An 18,626-nucleotide genomic window follows, 5' to 3' on the forward strand; every position below is an offset into this window, starting at 1 on the left:
GCTTATTAATAGTTAGTAATAGTTAGGAATTGGGTGGGGTTAAGGGATGTAGAATACAGTCATACAGAATAAGTCATTAATATGTGCTATATAAGTACTAATAATCCACCAATACCCTAGAAATATGTATGCAAATATGCAACTAGTTAATAGTGAGAATTAAACCCTAAACAAAAGTGTTACCTAGACCAGTTCCCTTTCAGTCACTCACGTTCGACGTAGTCGACGTGTGAATTGATTGGGATCACACTTAGGGAGCCTGTCATCTTCGAGTACTGTTAAAACGAGCCAATGCACATTGGTGTAAAAAATGTCCATCTCTCACTCCGCCCCGCGGTGCGGGTATAAATACGGAAATGGATGCACACACCAGTTGCCTTTCGCTTCGGAGCCGATCGTTTGATGTCTCTGAAGAGTGCTGTTGTTTACAACGAGCGAATGTGTCGGTGTTCTGCTGGAAGACTCTCCAGCGTGGGTGCAGCGATGATCGTGAGCTTTGAGCTCTCAACTGCTGTTTTAACAACAACAAATTTCTAGATGTTTGTGTTTGTCTACGGCTGGTTAGAGGGCGGAAAAGTGAGTGCTTCACCGTTTCAGTTCACTGTTCAGTGTTGCCGCGGTCATTCCCCTGTGTGCTCCGGCACTGGTGATGGGTCCTATTTTCTGAAAGAGCAACACAGGTGCATTTGTGTTTTTTTCAAGATGTCATTCCACTCGTGCATTTCTGGATGCGGTTGTTCCCTGTTCCTCTCTGACGGTCACAATTGTTGTATCATGTGTTTGGCTTACAGCACGCTGAAGCAGCTTTTGTGGACGGTTCATGTTCCCATCGTGGGAATATGACTATCGCGGTGTTGAGTTCGAGAGTCGCCCTTCGTCTGTGAAGCTGGAGTCCGCATTACCATGCCCCACCCCCGGGTGCCGTGTGGGATGGGTGATCGGAGGATAGTGATGGATGTCTCGCCCGGTAACCATTCCCCCAGAGGATAGGATGTCGATAGCAGCATCGGACGGTGAGCTGGCCTCTGGAGATGACACCTCAGCTGCGCTATCTCCCTCTGGGAGTGCAACGTTGCCCAAGCCAGGTCCAGAATTGTCAGCTATGCTGAAACGGGCCGCCGAGGCTGCCAAGCTTGAGTGGAATCCACCACGTGTCCCGCTCAGTCTTGGTTGGATGATTGGTATTTCTGGGCGGGCCACGCTTGTTCTCAGCTCGCCGCACCAGAGACTTTCTTTCCCGAAGTGCATGGAAAGCTTAAAAGGTTGTGGATGGCACCTTTCTCTGCCAGAAACTGCCTGATCCAGTGGAGCGGTCTGTAATGAAACAGGTGCACCTGTGTCTGGCGGCCGCTGCCTTTTGGAAAGGGAATCCTTGTCTCCCCTCTAAGGCCTGTGAGTTCTCGTCCGTTCTGATGGGCAGAGCTTACAAAGCCTGTGGGCAAGCTGCCTCCTCTTTGCGTCCCATGGACCTGCTACAGGTCTATCAGGCCAGGGGACTCATCAACATGCACAAGGGTAGCCCAAACCGTGTGCTCATAGGTGAGCACCGCACTAAATCCGAGCTCTCCCACCGGGACACGAGTGGGTGGGCGTGTGCAATCGGACTGGCGATGTACAGCTTAGTGGTTCAGGAGCACCATCGTTTGCTCAGCCTGGTTGATATAGCGGATGCGGACAAGGTTGGGTTCCTCTCGGCAGAGAAGTGTGCCCAACAGTTCTCTGCCGCCCAAGCACAGACGGAGGCCATCCAGCACATCCTGCCTTGACTGCCCGCTGCTGCCTCCACCCCTCCGCAGGTGGCAGTCCCTCTGCCTGCTCGTCGCCAAGGGCGTTCCCCTGCCGCTGCTTCCGCTGGGCCTCCGCAGTAGCCTCCAGTCAAGCCTCAGCATGGAGCCAGCCGCAGTAGGGACGTCCAGACCGCTCCAGGCGCTGCCAAGTCAGGTGGCAAGCGACAGCGAAAGCATTCCTGAGCAGGCAGCTCAGGGGTGGAGGAGGATTCTCTTAGAGTTGGTAACCGATCCACTTCCTCCCTCCGCACGTTTGTGTGTGTGTCTGTTCCACCACTGGCCCCTAAAAAAGCAGAGCAAGCGGTACCCAAACTTCAAAGAAAGAGCAAATTCCTCTGTTCCTGGGTCGCAAGATGGCAAGCCTGGTGGTGTGCAACCCTGTAAAGCCTTGCCCCCTCTTGTTCGCCAGCATGGCACCTGGGTGCGGTTCGACGACCCGATCATCCACCTTCTCATGTATCCCTGGCCGTCTCGTGGAGACAGGTAAGTGTTGTACACCACACTCAGACCCTGCTTCGGGCCGCCTTGGGCCTTCCGAGCCGGGTCCCTGTCCTCCACTTCGCTGCCCCACCTCGGGTAAGTATGTGGTCCCCTGGTCCAGTTCATGGAAGCCAAAAATGCTTCCCAACTGGTCCAGATGGCCCCAAACTATACCATCAGACTCGGCTTGCGATTCCATTTTGCTCGGCTTCTGCCCAAGCTCAGTGATATTCATCACACCTAGGTGTTGAGCAAATATGCTCCTGAAAATTAGTGACTTTAGTCACACTTAAGTGTTGAGCAGTGCTCCTGTCTTGTGTGCGCACTTCGCAGTCTACTGGCGAAAGACGTGATGTAGCCACTCCCTCCAGACGATTTGAAGGCCAGCTTCTATAAGCCATACTTCATTGTACCCTAGAGAGGTGGGTCACGACCATCTTGGTCCTGTGTTTATTGAGATGGGCCCTTTTTCGAAAGCCTCCATTCAATTTGTTACACAGAAATGCATTTCCAAATGCTCCGTCCCCAAGACTGGTCTGCAGCGTTCGACCTGAGAGACATGTACTTCAGATCTCTATCCTTCCGCACCACAGGCCATCCTGTGTTGGTGCGTTCGAAAGGTGTGAAGTATCAGTACAAACTCCTACCCTTCAAGTGCTCATAGCCGGCTGGGTCCTCAGGTCAACTGGGAAAGAGTAAACTCGTCCACAGGCTGAGGATCTCTTTTCTGGAGATGGATTCGGTCCACCACATCTCTGAAAAAGAGTGTGTGGGTGGTTAGTGCTGTATAGATGTGAGAAAGGGTCCCACTGAAACTCTTCAGAGGCTCCTGGGGCATATGGTAGACACAGCCGTTTGGCTTCCTCCATATGAAGACCGCATCAGCACTGACTTCACGGCCTGATCCAAACCCTCAGTCCGTAAGAGACCTTTTGTTTCTCCGGGCCAACAGTCCCTAGAACGAGTGTCCATTAATACCGGCTGAGGGGCCACATACAAAGGGCATGCAGTAACAGAGATCTGGGCGGCCCCCCGACTGCATTAGCATCCATTGCCTCGAATTGCTTGCAGTTCATCTCGCTTTGAGACATTGCTACTCAGCGAATTTGTACTGGTCTGAAAAGACAACATTGCGACCGTTGCGCTACGCTTCCATCGCATGTCACAACTCGCCCGCCACCTCCTCCTTGGAGACAGAAGCTACTGAGGTCGCTTCATTCCACTTATTACTTCTGGCCTGCTCAGTCGTGCCTCTGACGAGGCTCACGACAGCCTTTGACCCAGGGAGAGTTGAGTCTCCATCCCCAGGCGGTCCAGCTGTTTGGGACGACTTCGGGGCTGCACATTTACATCTGTTGCCCCTCCAGACTCTTCCCTCCGTCAGTTGTTTTACTCCTGTCTGAGTGGACATCCCTCTTCTCTCTGGAGATGGAGGAGATGGAGCAGGTCTTGCTAGTTTCCCCTTATTGGCCCAACCAGATCTCTCCTCTCAACAGCCCTTTCTGATTCCTTCCTTTTGAGTACATTCTCAGGAATGGGGCATGATGGCACCCACGTTTAGACCTTGGAGAGTTCCAGGTCTGGTTCTAAAAAAGAACGGGACGCGGAGGTTCTGGTTACTACTGCAATAATTTTTATGCCGTAGAGACCATCACTTCTGTGAGAGCACCTTCTCAAAACGAGGCAAGCTGCCCCTTAGAAGTGGAACCTATTCGTTGAAATGAGTCTTCTCTCCGTCATGAGATCCCGAAGGTGTTCGATCACTTCAGTGCTTTCTTTCCTGCTAAGGGGTTGGAGTGAGGGCTGTCTCCTTCACCTCAAAATGTTGTTGCCTCTGCATTGACTAACATCATGATGCAGTGGATACAAATCTTTGGGAAGCACAACTTGATCGTCGGGTTCCTGAGGGGAGCAAGGGACTGAATCTGCCTTTTTAGTGAAACAGTTCTCCTGCTTGCTTGGTCTCTATCTAGAGGGTAGGGACTTGCACGAATTTTCGGTCAACTAATCGTGCCTGGAATTCAGGCCGGCTAACTCTCATGAAATCTGAGACCCTGGCCTGGTTATGTGCCCAAGGTTCCTACATCTCCTATGGGACCAGATGGTGAGCCTGCAAGCGCTGTCCCGGTGGAGTCAGACCCAGCCCTGGCTTTTCTCTGTCCGTCCACTCGATTGCGGTTATACATGCTCAGCATGCAAAGCCTGCACCTCAGACCTGCTCTTGCTCAGAGATTAACAGAAGGGAAGGCTGTTTACAAGCAGAGGTTGGACCACTACATGTGGTTGCCTTAGTTTTGGTGAGAAAGTTTTCCCAAGATGCACATGCCCACCTGGGTGGTGAGCTCCTCCTAAGTGAGAGTATTGCTCCCTCCTAGACGTTGACACAGAGTGCCTCGCTGAACATATATTAAATAGAGTTGGAGGCTGGGCGACACCTATCACGTTCGCTAGAGAACTAGCCTATGTGTCTTGCTGCTTCCCTTTGGCTCCATTCATAAGAAACTATTTTCACTGTAACCTTGGTTCGAAGTGTTGGCTTGCTGCGCCATTCCCTTCCTATGGACTGGATACGTGCGCAATTCTTGCTCCAGTACAGTTCCCTTTATTAGCTGAACCCTGTCGAGTTCCTCCATACCCTTCTGCAACAGACGTGGTGGAACGTACGAAGCCAGGCCTATCACTCGTATGCACCGGTGGAACCCTGCTGTAATTCTATATTGTATTCTTCCATGGTATGGCTTCCTGCGGCGAGCCCATGTCTTCCCTCGGCAGACCCTGCTCTGCCGTCACTGTCCGGTTGAGTCTCCTGCCTGGCTGGAGCCATCCCAGTGACATTCCATGTGTTCGACTGCCCAGTCATTAGCCCAGTCCATATGTGTATTCTCCACATGTTACCTCCCTTCGGGCAGGATGTGGCTTCCGCAGCGTATTCAATGAAAAGAGATTGAAAGAGAATGTTTTCCCAGTGGTCTTGTGGAACAGCAGTGACTTTCCTGGCCTAAGCCCTGTCACATCTCTGCCTCAAATAATGCGGGGGGATCAGAAGGCGTTTTAATTGGGATCCCAATCAGTCGACTACGTCGAACGTGAGCGACTGAATGGGAACGTCTCGGTTACGTATGTAACCCTCGTTCCCTGAAGGAGGGAACGGAGACGTAGTCCCGACGCCACTATTGCTGGACCACCGCTGACTCTGGGCTCCGCTCGGCTCTTCAGCGAAAAACAACTGGTTCATGCATCCACTTCCGTATTTATACCCGTGCCACGGGCCGAATTGTGAGATGCAGATCTCGCACGCCAATGTGCATTGGCTCGTTTTAACAGTACTCGAAGATGACAGGCTCCCTAAGCGTGATCCCAATCAGTCGACACGTCGACTACGTCTCCATTCCCTCCTTTAGGGAATGTCAACGTCCTTCAGACGTTCTGTCAACACTGCATTGGCTCCGTATTAAACATGGCATAACTTTTAAAATCTTGCTAATTACTTACAAAGCTCTAAATGGTTTAGCACATCAGTACTTGAGCGAGCTCTTAACACATTATAGTCCTTCACGTCTACTGCGATCTCAAAATTCGACCAGTTGATAATACTTAGAATATCAAAAATCGACTGCGGGAGGTAGATCCTTTTCTTGTTTAGCACCTGAACTCTGGAACAGTCTTCCTGTTGTTCGGGAGGCAGACGCATTCTGTCAGTTTAAATCTTGATCAAAAACACATCTCTTTAACCTAGCATACACATAGCACTCTATCACATTTCTATAAATTCAAATCCTTTAAATGATTTCTAGGCTCCATAAATTGTCAACAGGATGGATCTAGGAAAACTTCCCACAACATCCGATGTACTTGTTACAACGTAAGAAGAATGGCATCTATGCTAATATTAGTCTGTCTGTCTTTTACATCCATCTCCCGAGGTTACTGTAGTCAGCTGGATCCGGGCCGTATCCAGATCAGCTGGTGGACCTGCACCTAGACATGACCAGAACTCAGCCCTAAATGTAAGCAGAGACCGTATCTACTTGACAATCCCCTGTGAAGGCCTTGTCGACAAGACAACTATCACCACAGATCCTCAGCAAAGACAATGAGAACCAGACAAGTCCTCTGCACAGACCCCGATGGCCAGCTTTGTTCCATACTGGCGTGGTGTATTTGATTTTTTGAAGAAGGAACTGGATGAAATATTTTAATTTTACCAATCCAAAATCTGACTTCTGACTTGTATTGCAGACATAATCACACCATGTTCATTCGTTGGCCAGAGAAGAACTGGCCCCCTGACTGAACCTGGTTTCTCCCAAGGCTTTTTTCCTCCATTCTGTCACCAATTGAGTTTGGGTTCCTTGCCACTGTCGCCTCTGGCTTGCTTAGTTAATATTCAACAATATTATTGATCTGACTGCACTTACACTATTTAATGAGAACTGAACTGAGCTGGACGATGAAATCACTGTTTTCTGCAGAGCTGCTTCATAGCCGAATTTAAGTAATTTAATAGTTGGTGATCTTTATAATGGGATTGAATCAACACTGAACTGACTTCAACTGAATAATGACACTTTTTTTCTTTTTAGAGCTGCTTTACAGCCGAATTAAACTTTGTTTGCAATTGTTTAAATCATTATTTTCCTCTTGATCACTGTAAAATTGCTTTAAAACAATCTGTTTTGTATAAAGCGCTATAAAAATAAAGGTAAAAAAGGGATGTAATGGGAAGTGAGGCTGGAATTGCGGATGACTTGTTTCAGCAGTTCAGAACCGATTCTTTCTTTTAGAAAGAAATATGTAAAGATTCTTTGATCTTTAAAACTTTGCAGACCTTTTACATTCACAAACAGCTATATCACACAATACATGAAAGGTATTCAAAAAGGCATAATAGGGGCAATTCAATCTTTTTTTGGTTTCATAATTTAATAATAATATTTATACAATTGAATTTCTGTGCAAAAGCCTTTATGTGTAAATATACATTTTGTACATGTACTTGTGCCGACACAGTCTAAATTTCACACTTTTTATTCCAGTGAATATATAATTATTTTGGGTAACAGTTTACAATAAGGTCTCATTTGTTAACATTTGTTAATGTATTAACTAACATGAACTAACTATGAGCAACATATTTTATATTAACCTTGAATAGAACATTCTATTAACAATAGAATGTGGATCTTGAACTAATTCAGCTAAATTGAAACCATAAAACAATTACTCCATAAAACTCCTTACAAAAGAGGAAAAATGTAAAACATTATGTGCAGTATGTATAATATATTTTTGGCCAACAAATCTATAAAGTTATAACCACCTTAAAATAGCCACTTGTCCTGTGAACATAGATACACTTAAAATCTACCCTGATTAAAGCCACTGCTACAGGGAAAACACATGGGTGTAATTTTGAAAACAAACTTTAGTCAAGCCACATTTTCCAAGAGACTTTGCAACAACATCCCTGTGTAACAACTAGCCCTTGTTTCAGGAAGAGGTAAGGAGTGCCGAGGCTCATAATTCTGACGTCGCTTGACGATTTGATCAAAGTTTGATTTGGCCAGTGTGGCTTTCTGTGTGATTATACCCTCAAGTGTATACATAAATATGAACAAAAAGCATTCACATTCAGTCTTCACATAACACAAAAGTTCAATTAGAACACAATCCATGTTTTCATGACACGTTCTTCTAAGTGCGTGTGTTAACTGCTGAAAATTTGATGACTGAGTGACCTAAGCGCTCTGCATTATGCATTAATGATGCCGTGTCAATCAAACTCTCTTCGTGATGCCCGTTTGATGAATCATCGCTAAATACAACCCCAGATGTCTCCACTCACCACAAGTATCCTCCTGAACCAGTGGCATCAATCTCAGTACGGAATGAAACACTGATTTATTTTTAATTTTTATTTTTAATGGTCTCTCTCACTATACTTGCTCAGAAGCATAATGCCTGTTCAAATTCAGGTGGTTTGTTCCCCCTCTTTGACTTTGTTTACACTAATAAATAAGCATTGAACCCTGCAATCTTCATTTTTACTCTTCACTAGGTCTCCATTCGCCTTCTCTTTACCTTTATTGTAATTTTACAGCAACCGTAGCTCCATCAACATGCTACACATTGAGATAAAGGTTATATGCAAATGCACTCATTATATCTGATAAGGTGGATGTTGATGAAGAATGTAGTCTTGTCCTCATTTTAAGACTGAAGCGTTCTGAATTCTTTCATCTTTTTGGTTTCTAACCATATGGTTATTTTAATTCAGCAGCATTGTTAAATGCAATAGTGCAGCTGAAACCGGATTACTTGTTCATTGTGTACTAACCAACAAGATCATTGCATATAACCTTCCATCCTGGGCTGTTGCATAATGTCCGTGGTCACATCTTTTGCAGCTTCTGATGTTTTTGCAGAAAAACTGAATTAAAAACCCAGAATTAATATTTTCCACATTTGACATTTTTTATGTTTTGTACTAATCTAAATTGGTAATCAATCAGTAAAACTGATGAAGATGTTCTGAACAGTAACCAGGCATCACTGCTGTCAAAGGGACACGTCAGACTGTGACATGTCTGTCATTATTACAGTATGTAATAGTGTTGCTGGTCTTGGCTGGTGTTGGCCCAGATCCGGCCCACATCTGCTGCACATGGAATCCACACGTACCAGATATGGACCGGATCTGGGCAGACACTATGTTGCTGTGTGGGATATTTACATACGCAATATTTGCAAGTTTCGCAGAAAAATAAGGGGTAACACTTTATTTCCATAGTCAACTTTAGACATTCTACTAACTATAAGTAACTTTGCAACTACATGCCAACTAACTGTCATTAGAGTATTAGTTGACGTCTGCTTAATATTTGCTAACACTTTATTTTGTTGGTCCCCCAATAGATATTCTACTGACTTTAAGTAACTTGGCAGCTACAAGTCAACTTATTCTACTAACCCGAACCCTAACACATAACCATAACCTAATAGTCTACTGTAAGTTTACTACAGTCTACTAATACTCTAATAAGAGATAGTTGACATGTAGTTGCAAAGTTACTTATAGTTAGTAGAATGTCTAAAGTGGACTATCAAAATAAAGTGGAACCAAATAGAGAATTATGCCGAAAACCCCAAGTTTTAATGGTGGGATGCCATTCCAGATTATTCAGATTCCAACTTTAAACCTGGTCATACAAATGTTATCCCAATTTAGTATTTTGAGGGTTAAGGTATAACATTCCTCTTACCCTACTATCTGAACCTGTATGACCCTGTATGCCCTTCACTTAAGCACTTAGGTGAGCCAGAAAAACACAGTAGCTGCCTTTACAACAACAGCTGCAATCTGATTATGTTCCCTTATTACAGAATAGAGGGTGCCAACATCTGAAATATAAAGTGCAAGAGACATGAAAAAAGATCTCAGACGCTCACTAATGGCTTTGACCCTGGCTAGAGTGCTTATAAAACCCTAAAACTGTCTCCTAAATGGAAATTGTATAATGGTGTCACATCTCCCTCACCTCACATACAACTACAACATTTTGAGTTAATCCTTTTAGATTTACACTATATTGATTTACCAGACAGTAACCTGATTAAACAAAACCTAACCAGATTAAACTGAAACAGAAAAAAATGTGTGCATTGTTATGGCTATTTAAAGAATCATAACTACAATCTGGCCATTCTCTGAATCAATTTGTAATAATACAGGAAGTTATTGTTGCTCACCAGGCATATACCCCGTATATGTTTCTATAAAGACAATTAACTGACAAGTCACCAGTGACTAAACTGTTGATTAATCAAGTTTTAAAGTGCCCATATTTTGCTATTTTAAGGGTTCTTCATTTTGTTTGGAGGTCTCCTAATAGGTTTACATGCATCCAAAGTCAAAAAAGACATTTTCTAATAATGTACATTGCAGCATTACCTCATTTCTCAAAGTCTGAAAATGGTTTGTTTGAAGATTCAGTCTCTCTAAACCCCTCCTTTCTGTGAGCCTACTCTGCTCTTATTGGTCAGATGGCTCAGTCTATTGTGATTGGTCTACCGCTTACAGTGCATGTTAGAAACGAAACACTCATTACTAGCGCCAAAGGCTTCCTCAGCACTTGTATACACAGTGATAAGAACAGTAACGATGTTGTCAGTTTTTCCGTATCAATTCCAGCACGAGTCCTAATTCTTTGGAAGTGCATGCAAAGTGGATTCACAGCGCTGAAAACAGCGTCTTCTCGACATGTTGACAACACAAACCAAACTCTTCCAGGCCTCAGCTACAACTGCAGTGTTGTAGTAAAAGTACATGTCATTCATGGGCTGCCAACGAAGACCATAGGCTGGTATTATGCAAATTTGTGACATTGTCACATAGCAATGTAACAGGAAGTGAGACTGGAATTACTGACGACTCGTTTCAGGCAGTTCAGAGTCAATTCTTTTTTATAGGAGATAATAACTTTATTTGTTGTGCACTTTGATCTTTTGAATCTTTGCAGATATTTCACATTCACAAACAGCTATATTACACACTGCATGAAAGGTAATATGCAAAAGCATATAGGGCACTTTAATTATGTGTTGTATGATGCGGACTGTGGCAGAATCCAATAAATACATTTACTATGTATGTCCCACCCTTGAGTCCTTGAAGAGAAGTGAAAGGCATGACACACACTGGGCCAGACAACTGAAGCGAAGCTCCCTGTGGTTAATATCCAGCATGGTAGCGTCCATGTCTTTGGTATGTCTTCCCCTGTCATGCTATCGTAAAACACTCAGCACTGATCTTTTCATAAACCAACACAATCTACCACTAATGTGCACTCAGCATTATTCTTAGTGCATGTGATGGTGGAAAAGTGTCAAATTTGTAAAAAATATTAAAATGTACCATCGTTCAGAGGTTTGGGTTCAGACTTTTTTTTTTAAATCTGGAATTAAGTATATATATATATATATATATATATATATATATATATATATATATATATATATATATATATATATATATATTAGGTAACACTTTACAATAAGGTCTCATTTGTTAGCATTAGTTAATGCATTTTTTAAAATTAATAATGTTACGTTATGTTAGTAAATAAAGATGTTCATGTTCATTTTAGTTCACAGTGCTTTAGATTTGGATCTTAAAATGTATAAAATGCTGAAATTAACATTAGCTATGAATAATAAATGCTGCAGAAATATTGTTTATTCTTAGTTCATGTTAACGTGTAATGTTAAAAAGTGAAATGTTCGTGTAAAGTGCTGTGGACCGACATTTATAATGGTAAAAAAGATTTATTCATTAGAGAATTCTGAAAAAAAAAAATGCATCACAGTTTCCACAAAAAAAAAAATTAAGCAACACAACTGTTTTCAACATTGCTAAAAATAAGAAATGTTTCTTGAGCATAAAATCAGCATTATAAAGGATCATGTGACACTGCAGACTGGAGTAATGAAGCTCAAAATTCAGCTTTGCATCACAGGAATAAATTACATTTTGAAATATATTCAAACATAAAACAATTAATTTTAATTTTAATAATATTTCACAATATTACTGGGGTTTTTCTGTATTTTTGTCAAATAAATGCAGCCTTGGAGAGCATAGAGACTTCTTTCAAATACATTAAAAAAAATTACTGACTCCAAACTGTTGATTGGTAATGTAAATGGCTTTTGCTCATCTGATGAGATAAATTGCAGTTGGGTCTGAGACCACACTGAAATTCGAAATCTGATTTAAAAATAAAGAAATAAGTTTTTAAAAATCTATGAAAATAATGGTTATGACATGAATATGATTTTTTCCATCATTTTCATTAATCAAGTAAATTTGTGAAATTTACCATCTGAACTCATTTGTACAAATACTTTATTTGATTCCATTGAAGCACACATTGATGAAATAATATGTCTATATTTATTTGTATTATTATTATTATTGTTAACAATAAATTAGAAAACAGAAGCTTGTTCACTAGTGGTCTGTATATGCCATAAGGGAAAAAGTGAACTACATCTCTCATAAGCTGGTTTTTACTCCAAAAAGTGTAAATGAGCAGCTGCCTTCACAAAATATCACAACCTGCTTTGAATAAGGCACAGTCCTGTTCATCAGAGATGGATGTGGCCATTACTCTTAGGAAAGCATCATTCTCAGTAAACAGGCCACATCCTGGAGAAAAAAGGCATAATGTTTTACGGCAGTGTTGTGTTACCTACTCGGAGTCTCCTGTACTTTAAAAAACATTGTGCTTCAATAATCATCCATCAAATGCCCACTCATTCTTGATACACTATAACCTTTAAAAGTTCAAAAAAGTTGGAGGAGAAGCAGGAAGGCATAAAAAGATGTTTTACAGCCTTGCTAAAACGTACCTCATGTTCTCTCTCATCTCAGGTGTGTGGGACATCTTGGCCTAGTAACATTGTCAGGGACAGTCTCAAGTGGAAAGCTCCTCATGCTGTTCTGCGCTTTGAAAAATAGGACCTTGAGATCGAGCCATTAGTTTTGTAAGCCATTGAGGATCCCATGAGTGATGTTATAAAGACCATACTGAAAGAGATCTCACAGTCTCTGAGGCTTTTAGTGAAGTTTTGAAATAGCACTGTATATTTTTTGTCTGAAGTTTGAATGTATACACTCATGCCGTTTTGTTTCCAACAGGTGACAAATAATAGCCTCAAGATTCATTCACAGCTTGAGGGAAATTCGTCGAATTGTTTCACCTTTTTAGTATGCAGAGCTTTCGAAATGCACAATCAGGTACAGATTGTGTAAAAATAGCTGCTAAAATGTATAACAATAGTCTCTGTTGAAAAATAAGTTGTTTTCTAAATAGCATCCTGTTATTATTGTAAAGTATGAGGAATGAGGAACGGCATGGGCCCTCATTGACCCCTGATGTCCATCAAAAATAGAGGTGATAGTTTGCTGGAGGGAGTTTGCATTCAGTCTCATTACAGACTCATTAGCATTCTGACTGCATTTGCATTCAAACCTAATGCGATGCAGTACAGCTTGTTTTTTGGGGGGGTGCAATGTTTATACTCATTTATCTGGCCAATCTTAAATTTCCATCTTGGAAGTACAAAGTGTTTCTAATTATTTGACTGCATCTATTAAGCTGAATTAAATGAGTCGAACAAAAATGGCCAACCTGGACCTAATCATCAATGGAATTTACAAAGGAGTAAATGGACATGGCTGTTATTTCTCAAAATAAAATGACATCTTCACTCATACTTGTCTTTTTGGAGAAAAGTTATTAAGATCAAGGGCAATAGAGGATTTGATTTGATTGAAATGAAGAGGCCTAATCTCACTAATGTAATCTATCCAGCCTCAGACCCGCTTTCCACATGTGTCACAGACACAGAATGACTTCATTTCCATTTAAGTGCCAAGCGTGGACTTGAAAATGATTGCCGTATCACGACTGCGTGTTATGCCTCGCAGTGAGTGACATTCTCCAATCCATATTTCGTCAACACACCTCTCTTACTCATTCGGTTTGTGATTTACATTTGATTTCAGTCTCTGCTGGAATACTTTTATTGCTGTGCCCTTAGATCAAGCCCTGTTACTACTATTTTTATGAATAGATTTCAGTTGAAATAGCAACTATGTCAGAAAATGTGCCTTGACTATAGAGTACCAGCAACTGAGTAATAGTGTCATTTACATTTATGCATTTGGCAAATACTTTTATCCAAAGGAATTGCATTAAACATTATTATTATTATTATTATTGCATTAAACATTAAGTTTTTACTAGTTGTTTTACCAGTTCATGCGTCCCCTGGGTTGCAAAACCTTGACCTGTGCTACAGTTTGAGCTACAGGAATATTAACCAGCAATTCATCCAATCATTTCCCTTATGCCAGTAAGAGACACAAAGATAAATAATTTTAAATTTAGCTAGTAAATATTTGATCTCAAAATTAACTGTTGATCTCAAATACATAAAACAATTTAATATTATAAAATTTAAATAAGCTGAATTTTAGGCATCATTACTCCAGTCTTCAGTGTCACATGATCCTTCAGAAATCATTATAATATGATGAGTTAATGCTCAAGAAACAGTTCTAATTATTATCAGTGTTACAAAAACAATTGTGTTGCTTAATATTTTCTGCTTAATACAATAGAAACCTGTTGTAACATTATAAATTACTTTCCTGTCACTTTTGATCATCAATATAATGCATCATTGTTAAATAAAAGTATTAATTAAAAGAACATAGGCTACATTTTGTGGCTATTTACCATTATATTTGCAACATTATAGTTGCAATGTTTGAATTTGGTAAGTTGCCACCGTACCAGCAGGATATTGATCAACTGGTCATTATTGGAAAATAAACCCTGATCACCCTGATGGGTTTATTGTGTGATAATGACTGGCTGTTCATGATCCCTTATGTATTTCAATTCTTACTGAATATTATCTAATCGCTTGGTCTGAATCGCTTGGAATCTGTCTGTTAATATTCTGATTTCATAAAACTGACATACTGTAACGAGGGTGAACAATGGGCTACCTGTTTTTCATCCATATAAATTTTTGGGTAACTCTTTATAAGTATACAGTAATAAAGTACTTACAAATCATTTGCAAAATATTAGTGTATAGTTAATTAATAGTTTGTTTATTGTAGTCTCTACATTGTTCATATATTAATAGGCTATATACAAAATAGTGAGTTTGTACAGTATAAAAACTGTTCAGCCAATGGAAATGTCCTGTAAACAACATATGCCAACACGTGTGTGTGTGTGTTTGTGTGTGTGTGTGTGTGTGTGTGTTTAATGTATCTGTAAATATTTTAAGCAACACTGAATATGAATGCAATTTATGTCTGATAAAGTTTGGTTTAAAGCAAATTTTTTCCATTCTCCGTGAGCTAATCTAAACTGAGAACTATTTACTCCTAATAGCCCATTAATTAATAATTCCTTTAATACGAGCTATAATTAAACAATAATAATTGTGTTAATTACAGTGACAATGAATGAAGAACTCACTATTTGTATATTGCCTGTTATTATATTAACAATGTAGACTACATTAACTATAAACTAGGGATGCACCGATACCGATACCAGTATCGGTATCGGGCCCGATACCAAGCTCATGTACTTGTACTCGTACTCGTAAAAATACCCCGATACCAAAGACCGATACCTCACGTATATCCTTAGCTTATATTTCTTAATTCTTATGAACACTCTTCCTGCAGTTATAGTGTTGCTAGATTTAATAGTAAACTCTAATATTTCACTTTACACTTTCGGCTGTGATTACATTGTTACTCAGTGTTATGTTAAACATTTGTTCTGTGATTTCTTTGGCACCTTATGACAAATTTGATTGTCTTGTTGTCTGTGATTTCTTTAGCACTTTGACAACTTTGTGACAGGCAGGTAAAAATTACATTCATTATGTCCTTGGTTTTGCCCTTTGGAGGTTATTGGACACTGTGAAATTTGGGCTTTGAAAATTTGTGATAAGCACAATAAGAATTATTAATTTTTTTAGGTTTATTTAAGTTGTTGAAAATAAAGATGCTGATTTGTTCATTAGTCTCATTGTGTTGTTCTTAGAAAATTGCCACATAAAACGAGAACCCCCCCAGTACAACAGGCATCGGTATCGGTATCGGCGAGTACCAGGAAAAAAATATCGGTACTCGTACTCGACCCTTAAAAAGTGGTATCGGTGCATCCCTACTATAAACTAATAGTTTGTTAATGATTTGTAAGTACTTTATTACTGTATACTTATTATAAAGTGTTACCATTTTGTTGAGGTTGTTATAGTTAAGTTCAAAATTTGCATACTTTGGCAGATGAATGTTTCTGGCGGATGTGTTTGTATTACACGTTTGTTCACTGTCGTCATCTGTTTGGGAGAGTGCTAACCATTCAATTCCATACCACTGCAATTTGTGGGATCTCTAAAGCAGTTGCTAAGAGCTTTGAAAACACGCCTGAGCTGCTGAAAACACCTGAAAAACAAAACAAAAAAACACCTGCTTTCTTGAAGATTTTTTTTCACAAAATGGCCATAAACAGTTATTTTTCATCTTTAATTCACAAACATAGTTGGCTTTAAGCAACAACGGATTCCTCACCAAAGCCCTTTGGTGAAACCTCCCGTACAGTTCGGTCGGTGAGAATATAAACGCATGTTTTAAGCAAAACGATTAGCAACTGAACAGGGATATGCAACTCCATCAGGGCAATAATCAAAAGACCCAGCCAAAATTCTACAGGTTGTCACAGCGGTGCAAAAAGTCACATTGTTCGACAAGGTCTTCTTGTTCAAATTCTCATTGTCATGAAAATACCCCAGTACAAAATTTCAACAGTTGTCTCTCGTTACTGTACTGTATATTTGATCATTTCTGATAAACAGGATACTTTTTTTTGTGTGACAAACACCAGGGGTCTTTTACATGACTTCACATAGTTACAGGAAGAAGAGAGAGGGTCAGGAAAAGGTAAAGTGTGAGAAGTTTGACAACCAGTCGTGGTAGCGAGTGTGTAAATTTCGGTGGCAGTCTACGTGTTCATCTTGATTCATCCTCACATCAATGATTCGTCTCCAAACAAATCATTTTGCAATGTCAGTGCGCTATTAGGTTTGAGATGAAGTCTTAATCTGACGGATGGCTTCAGAGCAATGTAACAGTGTATTTGATTTCATCCTAAAATTTTCAAAAAAGACAAAGACAGTAATTAGTGTCAGCGATTGTGTGCTGTTGTTCTTGTTTTTTTTTCTCTCTTGCAGTTTCTCTAGTTTTTTTTCCCAGTTTATCCATCATCTCCGGCAAACTTTAATTGACATAATACTGAGAGAAAACCGTGAGGTTTCCTAAAAAGGAGTTTTTTTTCTTTTCTTCCACATCAAGGGAGCATTTCTTTTCAGCCGTCGTGTGTCCTCTGACAGAAACTCAGGATTAGAGCCCCTGTTGAGAATGTCTTTGGGGCGAACGCGTTCCCCTCAGAGTGATGTAAGGCCCCGGGTGGCCAGCAGGGAGGGGATGAGAGATAGAAGAGCCAGCGGGAGAGTCTGGGCCGCGGGTGGGGGGCGGAGGGCCGTCTGGCTGGATTGCAGCTCCTCGCAAGAGTCACCCTGGCATTGGGTCTTCTCGCACAGTATGCCGCTGAAACCTGTCGGACACTGGCAGCGCTGGTGGTGGTGACACACACCGCCATTCTGACAGTGCAGGAGAACGTTGTCACACACTCGAGCTGTGGGGAACAGAGAAAAAGAGAGGTTAACAGAAGTCGATTTCCCCCCCTCGCCAGGAAACACTTTCCAGGAAAAAAAAGTGCATCCATCAAGATGATCATCAGGTTACTGTGTGTGTGATTGTTTATGATGGGCGCTGGCAAGAGGCTCAGCGGTTACTTTTAAGGACACCACGGGGGATGTTAGTCCCACTGTAATATTGCAGAGGTGATATGATTAATCATAGAGTGGGTAGGTGGGATTTGAGGCAGGAAATATATTGTTGTGTGACACATTTTTCAGTGTGAACAAAATTGCAAAACACCACTGCTGTTTTTTGGCAAATCTCTGGCATTAAGCTACCGGTGAAAGTCTAAATGCTGCGCTGCAGGTAACTGATGTTGAATAGTACTTTTAGTATATGAAGCTGCAGCAAACAATCAACACCTATTGTTTATGAACCGTTAAACAATGCTTTGATGCTTCTGTAATGGAATCCATAATTTAATAATTTCGAAATGAAAAAAATATAAAAGTTTTGAGTTTTTCCCCCTTCCAAAAGTCAAGTTCAAATTCAAGACAAACAGGCAATTGGTGTGCAATGAAATATACGCCATAATGCCAATCCAGCCCGAATTGCTCTAATCTCCCTTCCTTTGACCTGTAAACAACCTCAACCTCAAAAAATAGGATTGCTATTCCATTGTACTTGCTTCAATTATCAAGGAAAATATTTGGTTTGGGAAGAGAGACAGGACTATTTGCTCAGAAACTGAAAGTAATCACATGCTGCGTTCATTCAGATGAATTTCATGTAGGGTCTGTGAGAAGCAGGGACAGAATTGAAAAGAAAAAAAAGAAAAAAGTACCAGCTATGAGCAGTAACCCTGCTAAAAAAAATAACATTTAAAGCAGCCCAAGCTTAGGTTTAGCTGGTTTAGAATGGTTTCCCAGCCTGGCCAAGCAAGTGATTAGTTGGTTTAATATTATTATTATTTTTAAAGTCTGATCAACAACGTAACTCTGAACAACAGCATAACTCCCTTCTTAACTATAGGACTAACATTGTTGGACTGTAGTAAC

At 41.0% G+C, this 18,626-nt stretch overlaps 1 protein-coding gene across 1 annotated transcript in view; it reads right to left on the reverse strand.

Moving 5' to 3' along the window:
• Positions 1–16,368: 16,368 nt before the first annotated feature.
• Positions 16,369–18,626, reverse strand: part of ntng1b (netrin g1b) — a 102,876-nt gene continuing 100,618 nt past the window's right edge. Inside the window, exon 7 of the mRNA XM_077225266.1 lies at positions 16,369–17,563. Within this exon, the coding sequence (XP_077081381.1) occupies positions 17,313–17,563 (251 nt within the window). The 3' untranslated portion in view covers positions 16,369–17,312. The remainder of the gene's footprint in view (positions 17,564–18,626) is intronic.

Source organism: Siphateles boraxobius, unplaced genomic scaffold (assembly GCF_051911475.1).
Source record: "Siphateles boraxobius isolate OS27281-9 unplaced genomic scaffold, OSU_SipBor_1 1, whole genome shotgun sequence".
Taxonomy (NCBI): Eukaryota; Metazoa; Chordata; class Actinopteri; order Cypriniformes; family Leuciscidae; genus Siphateles; species Siphateles boraxobius.